The sequence below is a fragment of the Microtus ochrogaster genome, linkage group LG3, assembly GCF_000317375.1.
Source record: "Microtus ochrogaster isolate Prairie Vole_2 linkage group LG3, MicOch1.0, whole genome shotgun sequence".
Classification (NCBI taxonomy): domain Eukaryota; kingdom Metazoa; phylum Chordata; class Mammalia; order Rodentia; family Cricetidae; genus Microtus; species Microtus ochrogaster.
In genome coordinates this window covers 10,359,528-10,382,875 of record NC_022029.1, presented here as the reverse complement: position 1 = coordinate 10,382,875, position 23,348 = coordinate 10,359,528, and the positions used below count along the sequence as shown (strand labels likewise).

Here is a 23,348-nt window from a genome sequence, read left to right as displayed (position 1 = left end):
TGAGGTCTTTAATCCATTTGGACTTGAGTTTTGTGCATGGTGATAGATATGGATCTATTTTCATTCTTCTACAGATTGGACTGAGCTTCCAAGGTCCAAATGAGGAGCAGAAGGAGGAAGAACATGAGCAAGGAAGTCAGGACCGCAAGTGGTGCACCCACACACTGAGACAATGGGGCTGATCTATTGGGAACCCACCAAGGCCAGCTGGACTGGGTCTAAAAAGCATGGGATAAAACCGGGCTCTCTGAACATGGCAGACAATGAGGGCTGCGGAGAAGCCAAGAACAATGGCACTGGGTTTTGATTCTACTGCATGTACTGGCTTTGTGGGAGCCTAGCCTGTTTGGATACTCACTTTCCTAGACCTGGAAGGAGGGGGGAGGACCTTGAACTTTTCACAGGGCAGAAAACCCTGGATGCTCTTTGGACTGGAGAGGGAGGGGAGAGGAATGGGGTGAGGGAGAGGGGAGCAGGAGAGGGGAAGGGAAATGAGAGGCAGAGGCGGGGAGGAGGCAGAAATTTTTAATAAAAAAATAAATAAATAAATAAATAAATAAAGATAAAAATAAAATAAAAAAAAGAATAGGAGGCTTTAAAACCTCCACATTTAAAGTCATGTTGGTTAAAATGTGCATTACAGGCATACATGATGTCCCAATGAATCTGGACTTTACTCTTTAATATCTTTGTTAAATTAATAGCCAGTCATTTCACTATTGTCAATAGAGCTAGTGTCTTTTATTATGTGTTTCAGTTGTCAAGAACTAAACGTTGTATTGATATCATCGACCTTGTACCCTGAAAAAAAAAAAGAATAAAGTCATTAATGCACTGCCAAAAAAAAAAAAAAAAAAAAACATAGTAAGAATCAGTTAAGACCATTCCCATAGTTTATGGATGGTTAGTCAATGGCCTTGGAGAACTAAAAGTTGTAAGTGTTACAAACCTAAAGAGCTACATGTTTATGCATTTGAAAAATGATCCTTTATTACTCATTAAATACATCAACTTAAAATCATTTTGAATGAGAATAAATTTAAATTTTATGAATGAAAATATTGATAAGAAATTTGTCATAAAGATAACTATTAGACAAATACGCAAGGTTCACAGGCATACATGCAAGACAAACACCCATGCACATAAAGATATTATTGAATTTTGAAATAAAAATAAGGTAACAGTTGCTCATCTTCCAGAGACCCATGTTCAATTCCAAGAACCCACAATGGCTAGCTCACAATCTAGCTGCAGAGAACCTGACACCCTCTTCTGGCCTCTGTTCGCATGGCATCCCCCAAAATAAACATCAATGAATAATAAAAAGGGAAAAAGGAGAGTGTCACTTAAGATCAGTTTTCAAGCCAAATATTGTTTATTTTAAAATCTATATTTAAAATGTATTTAGTTTATTCTAGGATAATATTAAACCAGCAATTTAAATATACTACTTCATAATACTGTAGAAACATTTTTCTTCAGGATTGAAATACTACTTTGGGAATTTAATTCTTCCAAGAAGAAATACTAAAAGGCTATCCTTTACTATGGTAGCTACATAAACCACAACTTCTGTAGTTAATTCATTATCCAAACATTTTCCAATCATTTATCACATTAGTTAGTTGTTTCCTCCTCATCTTATCATCAAAGTAATGATTCTGTCATAACTTATGATAGGATGAGCATGCAATAAGGAAAATGTCAGCCATAATGATATTGTTTGTCAAGTAAAAATATGGACCCAGCTTCTGAGCAGATAAAGTGATGTTTAATGCATCAAAGCAAGATGTTCAGGCAGGTCTCAGCATTTATATTCATTAGCTATTTTCAGGGGAGGTGGTTTCTCAATTGAAGTGTAAAACAATGTAAGGCTACACAGCTATGAGAAAAGGACTGCATGATCATCTTGATTAGGTGCATGACTTTTAGAGATGATAAACATGTAATGTGCCATTTGGAGAAGCTGGTGCTTTTTGTGTATGATAATTAGGAGCCAAATGGAAAGTTGTTTTGTGTACCCAACCTGCACTTCAATAGCCCTGAAACCTCTTAATAAAGTTGAATATTTCAAAATAAATGTAAGGAAAATTACTTAAGCAACTCATATTTTAGAGGGTAGCTAACATCAGTTTTTTTTCTTATGAATCTTTGAATTCATGCTAAACTAAAATAGAAAAAGAAATGTAAAGACACTCTCATCAAGAATATGTTAAATAGAAATTTTATGAATTTCTTGTGCTGTGGCTTCACTTTGAGGGTGTGTGTGAGAGAATAGTGTCTGTTTAAAAATATTCAGAATTCAGTGACATCTACCATGAATGGGTACTGAATTTTGTCTCAATTTTCATGTTTTAAAATAGAGCAAAGGAACAGGAAATGTTAATGAATTTAGGAATGGGAAGGCAAAGTAGAGAGGGCATATACAGAGATAAAACTAACATTAAAGAACTTCTGAAAAAGTGACTGAGTGCACTAAAAGCTTCTTAAAATGTAAACAACCATCACCATATGTCCAGCCTACCTCCAATAGAGGAGCTCCTGCACCAACTGTCTCTAGCTCCTCAACTGGTGCAATCTGAGTCAGCCTCAAATCTCACATCACACACAACCAAAGAATGAAGTTTCCATACCTGGGTCAATTAAAAAAAAAACATAAATGAGAATTATCAAAAAGAATTAAAGGAGTTTAAAGAACCCATACACAAATAAATCCCTCCTCAATGTACTTAATGAGGATAGGTTTAAACTCCTAACTGAAATTCAAGAGAACACAAATACATGAATGAAAAAAATGATGAAGACAATCAAGATTTCAAATCTGAATTCAGTATAGCAATAACATATCGAAAAGAATTCAAGCTGAAATGACTATAGAATGAAAACCATTGGTAACACAAAATCAAAGTCTGTGGAAAACCTTAGAGGTGGAGTGGGCTCAATAGATGCTTCAAGATAAAAGCAGAGTATCTGAACTGCTCATGGAATGAATTTTTTTAAAAAAAAATGAAAGTAACATTCAAGAAGTTTGAAAGACTAGGAAAAGACAATTTTGTAAAATTATTAGCATAGATGAAGGAGAAGAATCTCATGTCAATGCATAGACCATATCTTCAACCAGTTCATTAAAAATATCTCCATAGTAAGTGAAGAAGACACACTCAAATAGAGAAAAAAGCAAACAGAACACTGGATAAAAGAGAGCATGAAAAGACCCAGGTAAGATGACTCATGTTAAAGGACTAAACATAGAAGCAAAGACAGAGTGTTGAAAGGTGAAAGAGAAAGACCCAGGTAAGATGACTCATGTTAAAGGACTAAACATAGGAGCAAAGACAGAGTGTTGAAAGGTGAAAGAGAAAGCCCCACCAGAATGACAGCTCACATCTAGATGAAGAAATTAAAAGAAACAAAACCCAAATGTGTTTTGCCTATAAGAAACTCATCTTAGCTTAAAAGGTTATCTTGAAATGAAAGGACAAAAAAAAAAATGCTCCAAAAAGTTAAGATTAGGAAGAAAGCAAATCTTTCTGACAAAACAGCTGAAAAAAAAAAATAGACTTAAAGCTAAAAGCAATCAGATGATTAAAAGAGTGACAATTAATCAAGGGAACAATTAACTAAAAAGACATTACAGACCTAGACATATATGTAACAAGTTCTGCAACACCTTCTTTCATAGCTAACATACTACTAAAGACAGATGAGCTCAGCACCTCAGCCTTGCCAATAGATATGTCATCTGGTTGTTAAAAAAAAATTAAACAAAGGAATACTCCTTCATTACTAATGTCTAGAGAATGTGGGGATCTAGGAGGTATATATCAACATAACAAAAGCAGTAAACAATAAGACCATGGCCAACTTCAAGAGAGAAGTTGATTCAGCTTTTGGTCCTGGGGTTCGGTTTCCAGAGCACGCATGCTCTGACCACCTGAAACAATGTTTGAGGTGGAAGGGCTGTGTTCTAGCCTGACATTTGAGGACTTCCCACTTGATCCAGCCTCTTCGGTCCTCATTTCACAGTAGAGCCCTGCTGGGGACCAAGCGTTTTTCTTTTTCTTTTCTTTTCTTTCTTTTTTCTTTTTCTCCTTTTTTCCTCTTCTCTATCCCTTCCCTTCCCTTCTCTTTCCTTTTCTTCTCTTCTCTTTCCTTTTCTTTTCATTTTTCCGGGTGCTTGTGTGTGTGTGCTCGTGTTTTTTTTTTTTTTTTTTTTTTTGATACAAAATTTCAAGGTTTCTAAGTGTAGCCCTGGCTGTCCTAGAACTCACCATGTAGACTACATGGCCTAAAACTCAGAGATCTTCTAGCCTCTGACCCCCTAGTGCTGGGATTAAAGGTGCTGCATTACACTAGGCTAGGAGACCAAGCTTTTAGCACATGGAATTTGAGGGAAATTCTAAACCGTAGTAAAGCCCAATGTGAAAAATGTTGACTCAGATTTTTGTACAAACACTAACTCTTTAAAATTTGGAATACTGTCTCATACTTACAACTTTTATGTTGTTTCTAATTTGCTTTAGGTCTATCTGGATGAAATAAAAAAGTAATACAAAGCAGAAATATTTGAAATAATAGGAAATAAAGTGATACCCTACAATTTATTTTATATTTGCAAACTTTAAATAAATTCTAAGAGAACTAACTTAAAATTCAATGTTTCCTCCTAAATTCTCTTTGGTCGAATAAATCAAACTGAAAATAGGTCAAGTTAAATTTAGATAGAGATTCATATATGGATTTAAGTTGCTGATTTTATTTCTATTGACATCTCTCAGAGAAACTTTTAAAAATATCTTTCATCTTCTTTAGAGCAGATACATAGCATCTACCCATGTGGTAAAACATGGGATGAAAAATAGGTGATATGATCTGTGCCTGAACACTTTGATACCTTTGCAATCTGGTTAATTTCTCATGAATTGAGATGATGATGACATGTAAAATGATTACTATTCCTCTATATTTATTTACCATTCCAATGCCATACTTTAGTTTACTAATTGATTATCCATTTACCCATACCCTTAATCAAACATTTAAATTTTAAATTTATCAGTAACTTTTAGGAATCATGGGGAGAGAATAATTTTTCTTATCAAAATCTGTATGGATCGTGTGTCTGAAGAGTTGAAATTATCTGTTTTCAAAATTTTATGACTTTCTTGGGACTCCCAAAATTATTTAAACACAAACCATAAGTGATCAAATACTTAACAAGAAAAGATGTTGTGTGTGTATGTATTTCTGATTATATGTGCTATTTTCATGCACAATATCTTTTAAACTAAAATGTATCATTTAATATCTGAATCATAGTGAACAAATAAACTTCGAATCCATGTCATTGATGTCTCTTAAAGAAATTTTCTTTTAACAATTAAAACACCTATTATGGGGAGAAAATGGCATTTGAGTTCCACTTGAGGAATTATACTGATAATTAGTAATATTATTGACATTATAAATTATTTTGCCTTTGACCTATCAGTCATGGCATACAACTAATATGTCACTCAAGAGCATACTGTCATAAAATAAAAAAATACTTTTCCTTCTTTGACAGAGTGCAGTTCCTTACTTTAACATGTGTAACATTTTTTCATTAGAAAAATTTAACAGTTAAAGTGGCCTTGTTCTTGAAGCTTTTAAATTTATACTATTATTTTATTAAAAATGTTCTCATGTTCAAATTACTACTCAGTACAGGAGTGAGTGGTTTAAGGCTAATTTTCTATGTTTTTATATTTAATTCCTAACTGATCAAATAAAACAAAATGGAAACAAAACAAACAAATGAATCTCAAAAACAAGAGTTTCATGAAGGAAAAAATAAAGGATGGATGATGTCGAGTAATAAAACAAAACTCACTTAAAGTGTCAAGTTTATTTCATTGTAACTATTTGGTTAACACAAGTTAATAATACTCTGGTAAACTATTAGTATTGAGACATTTAAAACGTGAGCTGATTATATCAGCATCAGGCATGGCTGCCATCTTGTGGGGACAGGATAAAATGTAGTGAGGGGCCAATTTTAAAAACATGTCCCTGATAGGTTACAGGTCATTACTTTACTTCTTTCAGTTAATTAATCTTTATTCATACTCCTTATAATACTACTCAGCTCTCAGGCCTTAGAGATGAGATAACTGGAAGACATATACCAACATATACATTTACATAAATATGTTCCCATATCTAAAACTTCAATATCATGTGCCCCTTGGATTGTGAAATAGATGTGAAATTAAAGTTTCCATTTCAGTCAACTTTATTTATATATGAATTTGGTAAAACACTTGTGAACAATCAGGTGGTTATAGAACTAGCTTGGAATTTATATCTCATTTAGCTAAAAAAAAAAGTTTTCAGATTGGACAGTCTTACATATTTATAGAAATCTCCAAAAAGGTGAAAAGCATTTGGAAATTAGAAGGATAGAAGGAAGAAGAGAAATATCATCCAATAATTTTTGAATTGGTATATAAAAATTGACAAAATACTTTACTAACTAGAAAACAATCAATTTGAAAAAAAAACTGACAAAACTCACCTAACATTAATGAATTACATAGCAAGTTTTGAATTAAATTAAAAATGAAAAGTCTATGTCTTCTGAAGCTGGAGAGATGGCAAACACTCACTAGGTGAGTTGGTTTCCAGCATCCACATGGTTCACATCCCCAAAACTCTGGTACTAAGGAATTATGCTTTTTTTATTACTCAGTCAGCATGCACATGTTGCACATATATACATGCAGGCAAAACATTCATACACACAAAATAAATAAATACTACAAAGCCAAACTGTGTTTTCTAAGTTTACATTTTTCTAACAAATATCAGTATAAATTCTGGGACTGAATCTCCTTATCCTCATTTAGAGAGGAAAACAAGAAACTGAATAAATCAGGCTCTGAAATTTCATTAACACTGAATTTCCATTATCTCTTAAGTAAAATTAAAAAAAAAATTATCAAGGGCTCCTCACCCAAAGAAAATTCATGCTTTTACATTCCAGCAATGTACATTTATGTATAAGTTCATTCATTTTATAACAACTACGTCTATCTATAGGTGGTTGACCATTGTTCTCTTTAATTGCTCCATATGCTGATGGTCTAGTTACAATTTATTTAAATTCTTTTATGTGATGACCAACATTTGTAATGCTAATGATATCATTATACATAACAAAAATAATCATCCAAAATACATTTCGATAATGCTACATGGAAAGTTAACCATGCCTTAAGTTTAAAGTTAACACTTATACATGTATTGATTTTTATGTTTAAACAAAACCCTTTGTATAATGGTATATTGTTAACACTTTTAAAGCTGATGAATATGAGTTAATTCGGTGCTGTTTTTAACAGTAAGGAGCTCACTTTACAAAGGTAGACACCGGCATTCTTAGATGTTTTTTCGAGTGGAAATTAAAGAGAGACCTACAGCCAGCATGCATTCCCATGGTCTTGTTCTCCTTCTACACAATGTGCTTTTGAAGGAGCCTGCACGAGCCCTAATCCAGCAACACAAAATAATAGTTCTCTGAAATTCTTCTTTTCATAAAAATTGCAGATTGCATTTTATATCTTGAGGTTGCTCACACTTCCTACAACTTCTCCAAGTCACTAACGTTCATATTACAATGATTCCTCAGTGAAGACACAGTCTCAGGCTGGAAAATTAGGAATTTAGCAGTTATCATTCACTTCCATTTGTCCTGCATAAGTGCCTGCTATAGAACTTTAGTGAATGAAGGCTGTCTTCACCGGGACTGAGTTTGAGTCCTGTAGGCCAGACGTAGTCCTCATTCCCATACACCATGCTGGAATTCAAGTGAAGCAGCATTAATGAAAAAAGAAACCATCTTTGCAATGTTCATTTAAGGAAGCATAGTCAAGTTTGGCTTCTTGGTATAGGTCTGTAATCCTACCTAATTAGGTGGCTCACCTATAGGAATTGCTAACCACCTGTTTCAACAATAAAAGAGCAGAGAAAATAAGCTAAAGATACAGCTATGTCATAAAGACATTTTTTAGCATGAATTTCACATATACAATGCTCAATTCTACAAACAGCCATAAAATAATTAATTAACAAACACAATCAATGAATATGCTATTTTCACACCTGGTAGTTCACATCTGTTTTGCACATTGTAAATCTTTGTTTCTAGGTAACTATCTTAATCTATCCTACTTTTAAAGAAAATATAGTCATACCATGTGTGAGTACATAAATTTAAATTCATAGAAAGCCAGTTAATTAGGACTCACTAGCCAGAAGAATTACTTGAACAGCGAAAAGATTGCTGCTCATAAATTGAAAAAAAAATAAGCCAAATGCTATCTATAGTTTTGCACTGACTTTCTTGCTTTCCATGTAGAATGCTTCATACCATGTTTGAATGACCACTTTTACCTGACAGAGGTTGATCATCATATCTTTGTGAGTTTTGTGATGGGTTCCCCAATTCTGTTGTATGTCCAACTATTAGAATAGTGGGTATGAACTGTGGCTGCCTGTAAAAATAAATAAATAAAAATAAAAAAAAACAGGTAGCTTATAGAACAAGCCCCAAGCCTTGGAGTTCTGACTTTATCATACTTACACAAGTCCTTCACAAATAAATGCAGGTGTGCTCCTTTTGTTTTGTAACCTTGACTCAAACTAGAGTCACGTGGGAAGAGGGAACCTCAGTTGAGAAAATGTCTCCACCGATTGGCCTGTAGACATGCCTGCAGGGCATTTTATTGATTAGTGGCTGGTATGGACAGGCTCAATTCACTGTGGGTGGGTCCACCCTAGGCAGGCAGGTGGTCCTGGGTTGTACAAGAGAGCAGGCTCAGCAAGCCATGAGGAACAAATAAGTAATCAACAGTAATCCTTGGCGTGCAGGTTGTTGACTGAGTTCCTGAGTTGACTTCCCTCAGTGATGGACAGTCACCTGGAAGTATAAGCCAAATCAATCCTTTCTTCGTATAAGTTGGCTTAGTCCGTGCTTTACCATTGAAACAGAAGGCACACTAAGGCACCAGATTATTCCAAAGTGAATTTATGATAGAAAATTACTAAATGGAAGATTTTGGAATAATGACAAAGTCTTATTTATGGAACATTAAAATAAGTTTCTAATAGATTATATGAACATGACTATATTTAGCTATTGGTTTATCTCCAAGAATAACACTTATTATGATCAGAATGATAATAATTATTGCTTTAAAGTTCCACCTACCTGTCCAATCCTTAAGATATGATATTGTGCTGTCCGTCTTAAATGAGGACTTCACTATTTTTCTTGTTAAAATACACAATGACTCACTTGCTTTTAAAATGACCCTGTGTGCCTTGGGGAGATACATCCATTTTTTAAAAAGAAGCTCATTATCTGTATCAGCATTCATGAACGTACACCAGAATGCTTTGAACAGTAGAATGACATCAATAATAACATGAACAATATCCATATTGAGTTCATGGACACTTATGGGGGGAGGGAATGAAGAGATGATGAAAACTGATTGGAAATACTTCCTAGAAGTACTGGTTCTATATTCAGGAAATTCTGAAATTCAACAACTAGAACTCTTTGCGAAAGGAAAAATAAAAAATAAAAAAACAGAGTGTGTGTAAGTCCTGCTCATCATGGAAGTCACTGGTTACTAATTTCAAAGTAGTTTCTTCTGTGATACAAAGGTAGACTGCAGCGAGAAAATAGAAGATGGGTGAAATTATTTCACACTAAAAGGTGGGGCACTGTTTCCTAGGAGACAGGATCCTGCTCTGGAGGAGGTGAGGAGCTTGAATAGGCCATATGTGATCCAGGAGGATCTGAGTAGCAGAACCAAAGGAGCAAAACATTTTTTTTTTCCTGGAATGTCCAGGGATGAAATTTATAAGATGAAGGAAGGATAAGACTTTGCAGCGGTGAGAATGGTCAAGCCAAAGCATCATCAAAGAGAAAGGTGGTCAATGAGGGAACAGGAACAAAAGAGCTCCGCCATTCTTAGGAAGAGGAATGGTGAGTTCTGACACACACCCTCTTGGTAACAAGATTTCCAGTGGACTACACTGTAATGGAAACAGTGTCTAGGCTGTTAAAACCTGATCTCACTTAGACACTTGATGGAGTTAACAGAGCCCCCCTACACAGTAAGAGGGAAGGATATAAAATAGTCATTAGAAGAAAAGAAGTCTCCAGGAGCAGGGATAAGCTTGCCCCAAACCCCTTCTCTGGAGACTGGGAGCTTGCCTTAGAGCGCTTCTGCAGCATTTCCAAGGACAGCAAGGAGCCCCCAGGACGACCTAACTGCACAGGCGATTAACTCAATGCAGTATTTTGACCACTGAGGCTTTTATTTTGTTTGTTTTATTTTTTTATATTATTAGATATATTTCAAAATCTTATCACTGTCCCTTTTCTGAGATTATTTCAGATTTTTTTCTGTATCCAGGTTGCCTAAAAAAAAAAAAAAAAAAAAAAAACAAAAACAGAGAATGAAAAAAGAGGGAAAATAATGAAAGAGGAAAAAAGAAAAAACCCAACACTGTTTAAAAGGTAATTAGCACATTCTCAGCTTTTTATAACTTTATAATTGAAATCTCATTAAAAGCTTTCTAGGTCTTCTTTTCCCTAAGTGACTAGGTGTCCCTAATTTGTTCTCAGCCAATGTGACTAATTCCGGACAAAGACTAGAAAAAAAGTCCAATACCTGTTGGGGGACAGCAAGGTTAAATAAATGGGGTGGCTTTTTTAGGTTGCTTTTAACCTCGGGGAGGGGGGGGGAGAAAAAGAAAAAAAAGAGAAAAAAAACAAACAAGGCAGGTGGGGGGACTTCACTGCCTTCTCTTTGAGTCCTGCCTTTCTCAGTCCCGGTGAAGATTCCCAGGGAATTGAGAGCGCGGTTTTGTTTCTCCCTTGTATTGCAGATAGGGGGAGGAGGTGGTTATTAGAAGCTCTTCCTCTCTCGGTTCCCCTCTTCGCCTGACAGCACCGCTCTCTTGCGGACTCGCTTCTCCTAGGTGATCCATTTCTAAGCAACGTGGGGCTGCAGCGGAGCTTGCCAGGCTGCTGCTGGCTTCCCGCATCCCGCCGGGCGAGCGGCTCCGGAGCATTCTGCAGCCGCGGCTCCGCGCGCCGGCCTGGCCCGTTGCTCGCTCCCGGCGGACACCCCCGCCACCGCGCCCGCGGAGCCGCTCGGGCCCGCCGCGCCAGCCCCGGGGCCCGCCTGGCGCAGAACCGGAGTCTTCTCTGCATTACTATCGGCATTACCTTCAAGTTCACTTTTTCCACCCCTCCCGGAGCCGGCCTCCCCCTCCCCGCTGGAATCTGGCGGCTCCGGTCGCATCCTCCTCGTCGCCCGTGGCACTGAGAGCTGGCCGCGAGGCGCCACGACCGCGCGCGGCCCGGGGTGGAGGGGCTCGGCGGCGGGGGAGGGCGCGGGCACATCCGGCGCGGGGGTGCCCAAGTTGCGGCGGAGCTGGGACCCGCCACCGCGGCCCCCGCGCGGCCAGGGCCACCGTCTGAGCGCCAGCCTCGCCCCCTGTCCGAGAGCAGCCAAGGCTGGATACATTTTTTAAAAGCCCAACTGCAAACAACTCTGGCGATGCCAAAATTTCCCTCCGAGTGACAGGGCTTGGGAGGAGGCTGCCTCCGGCTGTGCTAGCTCTCGGGTCGCCTGTGCCTCCTTGGCGACTAAGAAAGACTGTGTGCACTGGCGAGATTGGAAATTAGTGGGAAAGCTGCACTCAACTCTATCGTGACCTCAAACTCTGTGGACCGGTTTAAAGAATATCTACATATTGGAAGCAAAGTCGTGGTCAAGGAAGATCTGCATCGGAGGATGGAAGTTTTCCCCTTGCTCTTATTTCTGTCCCTCTGGTGGTCTCGAACCTGGGACCTGGCGACCGCTGATTCCATCATCCATATCGGTAAGACAGAGCTTGTGCGGCTTGTGGCGATTTTCCCCTAGCGTTTCCTTGGCAGTAATCTATTCTCCCCCACCCCCTTGAGCCTCTGACGGCTGCTGGAGTGGCTTCGATTCGCGCCCCTTGGTGCCCGCGCTTGCACAGGCTCAGCTTTCTCTCAGCTGTGGCTGAGCCTTGCTGCGCGGGAGTGAGAGCGGGTGGGGAGTGCGGGCCGGGCGCAGGGGCTCACGTTGGCCTTCGCACAGGAGTGCAGGGAGTGTGGGGACTCGGGTTGTGGGGAGAAGGAAGTTTGATTGACTCTAGCTTCCCGATTTTTCCCGGATGTACATTTGAGCCACGAAAAAAAAAAATCATGGGGGTGGGGGTGTGTGCTGGCAGTGTCATCCGCGGGGAGAGAGGCGGGCTGGGGCTGGGGGCGCTCCCCGCGGCTCGAACAGGTGGTTTTGCATCCTGAGCGGCCGAGTCCGCTGCGGCGAGCGGTGCGGACTCCCAGGCTCGCGATCCTCTGCGGTCCCCGCGACACAGTGGCGGGAGAGGATGGCGGGACACAAGCTCTCGGCCCGGGGCGTGGGAGACGCCGAAGCCGTTGCAGGCCGCTCTCGTGGCCAGGCTAGACAGGGCAGTAGCTGACAGCTGCCTCCCGAGCTGCGCCAGGGCGAGCTGTGCGCCCTGGCTCTCTGAGGGCCCGCGGGTCGCCAGGATCCTGGCCCCACCTATTGGCGAGCAGACCGGCCGGTGGCGCGGTGGGAGCGGCGGGGCTCGAGTCATTATCATGCAGGGTGCCCTCAGCTGAGGGCTCCAACTCTTCTCACTTGCTAATCCCTGAGAGCTGAGTGGAGACCGGCTTTTGCAGCTTTTTCTGCGTTAATGTGATGATTTCCTTTTCGGAAATTCTCCTCCAGGGCAAGTAAGGTTCGTTTGCGGGGCTGCAGTGAGACCCCTCTGGGGAAATTTTTTTCTCTTCTTCTTTTTCTTTTTGGTACAGGAGTTTTATCTGTACAAACGATTTCCTGTTCTACAAATCTAGGCGACAGATGGGTCACAGCTTCTCCCTTGCCCTTCCACCGTGACACACGCGCGCGCGCGCACACACACACACACACACACACACACACACACACACACACACACCTGACAGGTGAAGCAGCTGCAGGTGGCAGTTCTTCCCAAGCCAGGGGCTCCTGTCTGTTGTTTGTACCTTTGGTGGACAGATCCTTAGCTCCAGGGGGCTCCCTCTTTTGGTATTATAGGCTATCTCCCCAAACATGTCTGCCATTCTCCACCATTCATATCAATGGGACTGTATGTCTCTGTGCAAGGGGTAATGAGGTCAGAATTCAGAAAGCCTTGCCCTTGTGCATTAAGAAAATAAAGCATTAGATAGCTGGCCTGCTAGATACTATTTTGCCTGGGGGCTAACAGTGCTTGTAGGTTCAGAACTTTCTGATGAGAAATTACGGTCTCATTGCGGGGTTCAGGAAAGCTCTGATAAGAGTTTGGAAATGAACCAGGCTCTTTGTAAAGAAATGGCATGTATTTATGTGTAGTTGTAAGAGATGAGGGCAAAACTGTGGGGGTGGGATCACTATTCCTTTCTTTATATTCATTTGATGGTTAGATGTTTCTGACTTATGCTTGCACTCTCCCCTGCCTCGGGGGTAGTAGATAAGAGTTTATTTTGTTGCTTATTCTGTGCTCTACATGTTAAATACATAATTTACACATATGTATATATCTTGGTATTCTTTAAGAGAGGAACACTACTTTACAATGGAATCTGGGCATTTGGTTCAGAGTAGGAGATAACTGTATGTTCTCTGTCGGAGTGAAATGGCTTACTTATTTATAACCTGATCCTTTAAAAGTAACTGTGCAGCTATTACACATTTGTATAGAAATCTAGCTGTGTGCATCAACTCTGTATAACCAACTGAAAGATATACTTCTTTCTCAATTAACTTGGCTTGAATGAAATTAGTGCATTAGACAAGGAGTTGGCTTCTTTTATAGACTACCTATTACTGCAGTGAAGCTAACAGAGTTTTAAAAGCTTTATACGTCTTCTAATGTACTGAAAATTGGCTAAGTTGTATGTACTTCAGAGGTTAAATGCCCCCTTTCCTGAACATTTACCCAAAATATGAGAAATTCAAAGCTGGTACATCTGTATTTAACTTGTAAGGCAGCAGTTAGCATGCACTGGGTCAGATAGCTTACTGGGTCGATGAGTAAAATGAATATTCGTTAGGTGATTGCTTTCATAAAATCACATGAGAAATATGAATGTTAAAAGTGACTCAAAGGCTGAAAATGATGACACCTTTGAGAGAGAGGTATTTCACCTCTAGTGATGTAAGGAGATATGCAGAAATGAAGGTGTCCTCAGTCTGGTGAAAAAGTAGTTACAGGCACACTGGAAAGACAAAAAGTCATTGCTCTATTAAGTTCTTTAAATACTGAAGGCTTTTGATATTGAACTATAGTATGTGTATGAAAATTCTCACCTCTCTCCTTTTACGTCATACAACGTAGCTTAATAAAAACAATTGCATATAACTCTTTAATATTTTGTTGAATAAATTTAGTTAAATTTATTGAATTAGTTTACTATGATCCTGAAATGCATTTTAATGATTGAATCACAATGATTCAGAATGTTTATTTATTCTACTCAAAATGCATAATATTGTGGTTGCTTGGATTTTCTGTTAATCACATTTCAGAGGTATTTATTAATTGCCTGTATTTAATTGTTAGATACACATACACACAGTAGTTTATGTTGAATCACCTCCTTTGCCCTGGTGAAAGGAAGGACTTTGACATATAAAAACTATGTAAGTTTGAATTATGCTTCTACTTTGGGCCTGTGCATTGATTGAGTAATTTCATCAGGCCCACATTACTTGATTGCTTAGAAGTTTCCTAACGATCTGCATGCTGTAGGAAGAACCAAAACGTCGTGAGTGGAATGGCAATGATACGGTGTTTTATGAGGCTATTCAGAAGTCGCGCTGATTTATGTAGCTAGAAAGCTCCCAAGTCTTTGAGATTAGCCACGCTGACTGCTATTTTCCTCATACATCAGTCGTCCCCCACTCTGTACTCCCTCAACACAACAGGAGTATAGCGTGTGTTGCTTTAATTAAGCAGGGATTAGGTGGCATTTCCAGTCAACTGCACAGTTTGTGTTTTGCTTCCTATCTAATATGGAGGATCGCACGTTTTAACAGTTTAATATATGCTCGTTTCTTTATCTGGTTCCTGTGCTCATAGAACAGATTGTAAATTAGCTATCACCAGTCACATATCTCTATAAGGGAACACGAAAGGACTGTACTCATCCTCATATTACACACATCACTAGTGATATTTGGCTGTTATCAGTCTTATTAAAACGCCTTCTGTCAAAGGGGTAGAAAGGAACCATGTATTCATTTCTCTCATAAGCAGATGACACTTCATTCTCAAGATCATAATAATCAACTCTGTCATTGTGAGAGGCTTGGAGAGTTCAGAGCATGCTTTCATCATCAGAATGTCTCAGGTATACAGCTGGCTTAGGGAATGAATGTCAACACATTGTGAATAACACCTGACATGCAATTGAAAGCATCTGTTTTTCTTATTTGGGGACTCGAGTGTGTTTTATTAAGTATGATTATAAACACATTCCCAGAAGGAATATAATAATTATTTTTTTTTGCTAAAATGTTTCTTTTTCTTCACATGATATTTACTGGTCAGCCACTGAACTCAATCCAGCATCAGGGACTCTTTGCATATATATACCAAATTGCTTTTTTCCCTTTTACTTTTGTTATAACAACTATTTGGTCCCTAAGTCATAGGCAAATAGAAATAAACTTACAAAAAGTATCAAGACACATTTTACTGTTGCTCTTTTCTGTATGATTAATACAGTTCTTTGAAGCACAATTCTGATGTGAATTAAATTAGACAATGTTGTTATTAATCAAAGGCATCAGCCATGACATGACTAATAAACATTATAACAAGGACCTTTGCTGTCTACTCCAGATGAAATATATATCCACTAAATATGTCCTATAAATGTTCATTCAAATATGAATAAAAATCACAGTGATTAACATTTGACTTATCTAAAAATAGATGGTAATGGAAATTGTTAGAAGCAATGGAAGATAAATTTCATTCAATTCTGACCTCTATGGCTTATTTTTCTGTACCGTAAGTTTATCTTAATGGTACATTATGATTTTAAAACTCTATATTTTATACAGACTTATTTTCTTCTTTTACTGACTTATAGTATTGTAAGTAAGGCATTACCATTTTAATTGGATCATTGGTTCATTTTGATAATAGAGAGCATATTAGTAACAATACTTGTTATTGCTGATTATTTAATGTTTGTTGCAGCCTATAGGAATATCTCTACCATTAGGTGTCACTGACTTCTGAACTGTTCCTTTGTAGTCTTAGATGAAAAAATCATATGAACTAATTTTGAAATTATCAGAAAAAAGGCATTAATTGATGAGATTCATGATACTGAAAACACAGTGATTTTTATCTATATCTAGAAAAGTATATATTAATTTTTCTTTTCTTTCTTACATATGTTATTCTACAGTGTATCAATACCTGCCACTTTCTAAAGAGAGAAGATTTATTGGTTCAACAATGTAAATTTTAGGCAAAGTTAAAATCAAGCAAGGTTATTTTCTTAAATCAATATTGTGGTGAGGAAGAGCTAGGATAGAAGGAAGGCTGCTGTGTGATGAGTGGTGTTGGTACAGTCAGTCAGCAGTGAGTAAAGCCATTTCTTAGTTCTCTTTGCAGTGATTCTTCTCTCTGGAAACCTTATGGTGGCAAACTGATGGATGTTAGTGTGGAAATGCAAATAAACTAGATGTGAATGTTACATATGTGTATGTGAATATGGAAACATCTAAACATAATGTATATTATCCATGATCACCTATGTTTGCATGCATTTTACCTGTTTAATATGAAGTTTCATGTAACTTGTCACCATGAGTAAGACTCCTATTTCATTTAGTCATTTGAATCAGTGTGGATTCTCCTTGATATTTTCTTGTGTTCTTTGTTTCTATAATCTCTTTTGTATGGTATTCTAGTCTTAGAATAATAGATGATGAAATGTAAGTCATCTGTCAGTACAATAAAAATTCAAACACTGTAGTAATCATATACTTACAGAGAATATGGCCTAAATGAATGGTAACTTTTTCTTATTCATTTATATTTCCTCCAATGACAACATTAATAAGTTAAATTATTATATTAAATAGTTTACTTTAAATATCTGAAGTAAAATCAAGTAATAAGATGGACATATTAAAAAGTATATTAAAGTTACTCTGAGATTGCTTACTGGAGTATTTATGGGTTCTAGTCATTTACATTGATGGATTTTAGGCTTTGGTTATAGATACAAATCTCAGGAGAATGTGAACAACAGATGATGAATTTAACATATCATAATTTGAAAGAGTCTGGACTTACATTCTGTTTGGTTAATACAAAGTATCTATTTTATAAACAGTTAATTGAGTAATATTGAAATTTTATTGGATTTTCTGAGTCTATTATAAACTCTTAAGCACATTTAACTCTAAAATTATGTGACTCAAAAGAAAATACTGTATTGAAAGTGTTTCAAAAAGAAATTGGGAGGAGAGACATAATCAAATACAATACAGAGTTAAACTTAATAGCAAATTTTAGGGTGAACTTAAAATATAAAAGTGGAAATATAAATCATAAATGAAACTGTAATCATTCTACTAAGGAGCGGGGACTCAAGCTGGTTCTGGTAGAAACTAGAATTATGATTAATACATTTGCTAATCAGATTTGTTAGGGAGCTGTATTATCAGAGTGAGATGGGTTTGCTTTACTGTAGATTTTGTTTGTAATTTGATTAGCAGCCCACTAGGGCATCACACAAGGTGTTATTCAAGGCATGCCACACTCAAGTGCTTTATCATTAGTACTGGCCTCAGTGGTAAGCACTCAGTACTGTCTGCACTGTCCATATAACTGGGAAATTTAAAGCACTCTGTTAATATTAGTGCATGCGTGATGTCACTCACAAATGTTTCATGTAAAGATACAGACATTTTAAAGTTCTTCATTTGTTCGAATCCTGTTCCATTCATGTATTCTTGTACACAGTCACTGCTCAGCAAGTAGCCTCAATGAGTGGCTACATTGTGTTGACTCACTGATAGCTTCTTTAGCAGATGGAAGCAAAATCAGAGGTGTCCCAAGCTAAGCACATGAATTGCATGTTGAAAGTTTGTCAGTCAGTCTAGTTAACCATCTTATTAAAACATACTCCTAGCCGGGTGGTGGTGGCGCACGCCTTTAATCCCAGCACTCGGGAGGCAGAAGCAGGTGGATCTCTGGGAGTTCGAGGCCAGCCCTTTGTACCAGAGCTAGTTCCGGGACAGGTACCAAAGCTACAGAGAAACCCTGTCTCGAAAAACCAAAAAAAAAAAAAAAAAAAAAACAGAAAAAAAACCCAACAAAAACCATACTCCTATTCATAAAATCAAGATATTAATTTTATTAAAATAGCAATTATATAATTTTACTATATCGTATAAAGATTAAAAACATTGTTTAAAATAAATGTTATTATTTGCTGTTATACATATCTTGTTTCTCCTAAGTGAAAATCTTGAATCTCCTAAATTCCTAAATTCATTCATTAGTAAATCATTATAATTCTAGTATTTACAGAATGACAGGATAATACGGACATTTCTATCATCATGTAAGAATCTGTCAGTGAACCTTTTTAACATTTGTATAATTTTTGTTAATTTAATACACTGAGTACTATGTTTACATAATTTCCACCCATCCTTTCTTTCCTCTAGCTGAAAACCTGTTATATAGCCCATAGTCCCCTTATGACCTGTTACTTTATAATTATTATTGTTCTATGTGTGTGTTTTTGTGTATATATATGCATATATATGTGTATATATATTTACATATACAGACTGCTGAGTCCGTTTAATTCTTGCTCATACCTAAAAATCACAATAGTAGCATGACATGTATATTGGGCCTAAAAAACAGCTACTCAGTTGAACTTAAGGCCTGCTCAGTATGAGAGAATTCATGCCTGATACTGTAAACTTAGCCAAGTACCCATGGATGGTGAGACCATGGACCCAAGAGGAGTGCCTCCTACTGCCTCATCCCTAAATTAATATAGCTACCACTCCCTGCTAATGACTATAGGGGTTCTCAGGATTAAAATACTAAGTAGGTTATGCTTTTGTAGGTATAATTTTTCAGTTTCAAAAGGGAGACAAATAAGAAAGTAGATAAAACCTACTTTTTATAAGCACTACTAAGTTCAATGGGAGACTGACAAGTGACACAGGACTGTGTTTTAGGTGGGGTGGCATGGTAATAACTCTCGGAAGAAAAAAAAGACTTGATTCAAAACAAAGGGCATGAGGCATAAAGATATCTTGTGCAGTGACTTGCAAGGGCAATGGCGGTGAGACAAGATACTAGGAGTCAGTTTAATTTGTAAAGGGACATTTTGAAAACCACTTTGAGCATCATTTAATGAGCAAAGTGGGAAGAAGAAGGGAATAAAATCTGACCTACAAGCAAAGCACATGCAGGAGAGACTTATGTATCGTGTTATAGCTCTAAAGTTTTTATGACCTTCTCTGGTTTTCTGTACCAGCTGGCATAGTACTGTAGTTTAGCCACTGTGACTTGAGTTCAATTTGTGGCTGAAGGGGAAGGGCTGTCATTAGACTATCTATAGAAAGTAGTAAAATCAGACTTTTCTCATGCGTTGGCCAAATGGGAAAAATTCAGGGCATGCAGTATTCCAAAGTGCCTTTTTTGGGGCAGGAAGCTGAAGTGTGTTACTGTGAATCAAAAATGGGAAAGTGGGGAAAGTGGGCAATGGTTATAAAGGAATCCAAGTGTGTTTCCTTAAATTGTATATATGTTGGACCTCCAGGTAAGGGCTACAATTTATTTTTTTTAATGTGTCTACACGTTATAGGAAAATTTAGACCTTGTCATGATATTTGGTCTTTAATCAGTGAGTGGGGAAGATAAGTGAGATAGAAGAGCTCTAAGACAAGAGCCTTGCAGGATGGAGAGGCTAGCAGGAGAGACGGAACCCAGGAGAAGAGATGGATGTGTGCCTGTGGAACAGAATAGAAGACAGGATACGATAATGTTCTAGAAGAAAACCAAGGACAGTATTCTTTGGAAGATGAAGAGGAATGTTGTCAAGTTGAATATATAAAGTAATTATTCTAGAGAACTTCCGGACAGAGAGGAACTTTAAGAAAACTGTGTTCAGTGAGCAAAAAGAGATAAAATAGAGGCTGGCAACAGCTGAACAAATGCACCAAGACCTGAGGCCTCTGAGAGGCTTAAGACAAGGGAAGAGAAAAAAGGAAGAGATGAAGGGTATTGCAGGAAATACAGGGTGGGGTTGATTTTGATTCGGATGTGTTCATGTATAGGAATTTTCATGAATATATTTTCACTAAGAAGAATCATAACAGAGTTACAGGTGTTATGAATAAGATACATCATTTTCCTCCAAATTTATTTGCTTCCTGGAGTTTAGGTTTGAATAGTAAGAAAGTCTTTTTGTTTTGTAGTTGTGGTATTACATCAAGTGGTACTGAGTCAAGATGAGTGTTCCTGGCCTGAATGAGAAACTTTTCTGTGGTTTTGAAACATACGATATTTATTATTCTGCTTATTTGCTTCATTAAGTATTCCAGAGCATCACTAAGGTTTATTTGATATTTCTTACCTGAAATTATGAGTGGATTACAATTTGAACAGCAGTGATATGTATTACAAATAGAATACATATTTACTTTTGAGGAACTTCATTAATTATTGTGAATATATAATATCCTAAACTAATGAATGCTAATACAGAACAATGCAATTCTTGTATAATGGACACATTTGAACTGATGATTCATTTCTTTTTTAAACAAATTCTGAGATACATTTGTTTTGCTTTAAATCCCCCAGAAATATTTCATTCAGAAATGAGAATGTGGTTATTTTATAGGGCAATAGTTTTCATTGCAAAACAGAAATTCATGTTATGTTAATTTTCAGTGGCACAGTTAAACATTTCCTTTTATGGATCTTTCACTTCTATTTGTGCTATACCACAGCTGACAGCTTTTCAGTCACAGGTGAAAGTGAGGAAAGGAAACGCTCTCAATTTTCTGAGCCTAGGAATCATTTGAAAGTGAATCTTAATGCATTCATAAGTCTATTAATAACCCAAAGAGTTGTGTATGTCACACTAGTGTTGTGCTTCAGTTAATATCCGGATTGAATAGGGCTTTCATTATTTCTCTGCTTTTATTCTGAATTCCTTTCTGGTGTTAACTCCTGCACCAGACCTTCTCCCATTGTGGGAATAATGTAAGTGTTGCATGGATATTTCTGCTAGGCTACATGTTTTAAGTGATGTATAAACAGGAGATCCATGAATACTCAGAAGATTGAAGTCTAGTTTGAGATCAGAAAGGATTGCCAAAAAAGACAATTGTGTTATGGCCGAGGAACACATCATGGAATACATAATACTGTAATATATTTGTAACTTAGTAGTCCATACTCACTTGGGATGGTGAAGTGCAGTCATTTGACAGAATACAGAATATCAAAATGTATGTGTAACATAGTAGAATGTGACCTCTTGGGATGATGACTTGCCGTCATTTGTCAGAATTTTGAAGCAGATTTATATCTAAACTTATTTGGAATGGGTACCTAAAATTGATGAAGTACTTAATCTACTTACTATCAACATCATTAAAATGTCATATGCCATTGGCAGTACATTTCAGATTGACATATTGTTCTTAAAAGCCCAGGACCAGAAACTGAAGAGACAAATGAACCATTGCAGGTGTTCTGTTTCCTGTAGCTTAACGTGAATTAAAGTCAGGAGCTGATTCATTTGCATAAAAACCACAGCAGTTTGCTAGCATACAAAATGGTGTGAATGGTGTTGTGACAATTGCATATCTCGTCAGTTATTTCTTGATTGACCACAAGTACATTGCATGTTGTTTCTGAAGATGTTTCTGGTCAGTCTCAGCATAGACCAAAGAAAGTGTTCTCTGCATGTGGCCATTCGAGTATTTTCTGAAAAAGATTCTTTTTTTCCCATAATTTATCCCTCATTTGTGTTTGTCGTATCTCATAACCAGACTTGACTGATATTGACTCCTGTTATCTGTTGCTGTACCTGGCGATTTTCAAACACTCTATGAAATTGACTGTTCAAATAGAATCATGATCTATATTCTCATGCTGCATTGGCAGTAAATATACTGAGTCACTTTTGAATTTAATGTAGGACATTTAGCAGATGGGCTAAGCAAATGTTAATTTTGATATGTGATGCCTAAATATTTAGACTTTAATGTCTCATTTCATTGTCTAGGTCACCTGTGCCTCTTATCCTTGAAGAAATTTTAGAGATATCTGTCTCCTTAAGTCATAGTTTCTTATTAGGGACCTGAAGTAAGAGGCAATTTGAGTCTTCCAGCTGGATGACTACAGTCCACTACAGCATGGGGAATTGTGGGAAGTCAATAAATGTCCTGTTGATGGAATCTTGACGGCGCCATAAGCCAAATATATTTTTCAGAAGAAAGTAGCTTATAAATAGGATGAGGAGTTTATCCTTTACAGATAGTCTTCATTTATAATAGAAATCTCTTTACTCAGCTTTCTGATGCTTAATCCTTCACCCTAGTATGGCTATTGGCTGCAAAATAAATATAATCATGTCAAAGCTAGAGCCAATACGAAACGTCAGCCATTTATTTGCCTCTTTCTTCCTTCACACCATAGATGTCAGCAGTTATGTCATTAAATCATGAATTTGGAAGAGACTTAGATACCTAGTGATTCTGTAATAAATAAAAGCATTGAGCTGTTGTTTAAATTTGATCGCATATGTCAGATTTTGCAGTGTTTCATATATAGATATATATGAAATTTCTTTTATTTTTAAGCTAATGTTTAATATTATAATAAATCAAAATTTGGTCATATAAGTTATCTGTACTTTTGTCTATACTGCAGCAAAGGAAGGAGGAAGTTTATCCCATAGCAAAATAAAATAGTTTTTTTTACAAGAGCCATGGTATCTTAGTAAGATACTTACCTTCAACCATGTAGCTGTAATTGAGAACAGAACAAATGTAGCTGTAATTTAGAACACTAAAAAATGGATATAAACAAATAGTCAAAAAGTAACTGTCAAATGCAAGCTTTTTCCCCACAAAGGCTTTGTTTTGTTATTGTTAATAAACAGTTTAAAATAGTGAACTGCTTTGATTCTTTCT

General features: G+C 37.2%; 1 protein-coding gene and 1 long non-coding RNA gene across 2 annotated transcripts in view; one reads left to right on the top strand and one right to left on the bottom strand.

Moving 5' to 3' along the window:
* Positions 1-621: 621 nt before the first annotated feature.
* Positions 622-10,447, bottom strand: LOC113457615. The gene is made up of 5 exons (XR_003378149.1): positions 9,254-10,447; positions 8,627-8,962; positions 8,437-8,537; positions 2,528-2,636; positions 622-801 (listed from the first exon to the last, which is right to left on the bottom strand). It is a non-coding gene; the product is annotated as an uncharacterized LOC113457615 (long non-coding RNA).
* Positions 10,448-11,049: 602 nt separating this feature from the next.
* Positions 11,050-23,348, top strand: part of LOC101979317 (glutamate receptor ionotropic, delta-2) — an 835,941-nt gene continuing 823,642 nt past the window's right edge. The window contains exon 1 of the mRNA XM_005360612.3: positions 11,050-11,949. Coding sequence (XP_005360669.1) covers positions 11,862-11,949 — 88 coding nt within the window. The 5' untranslated portion in view covers positions 11,050-11,861. The remainder of the gene's footprint in view (positions 11,950-23,348) is intronic.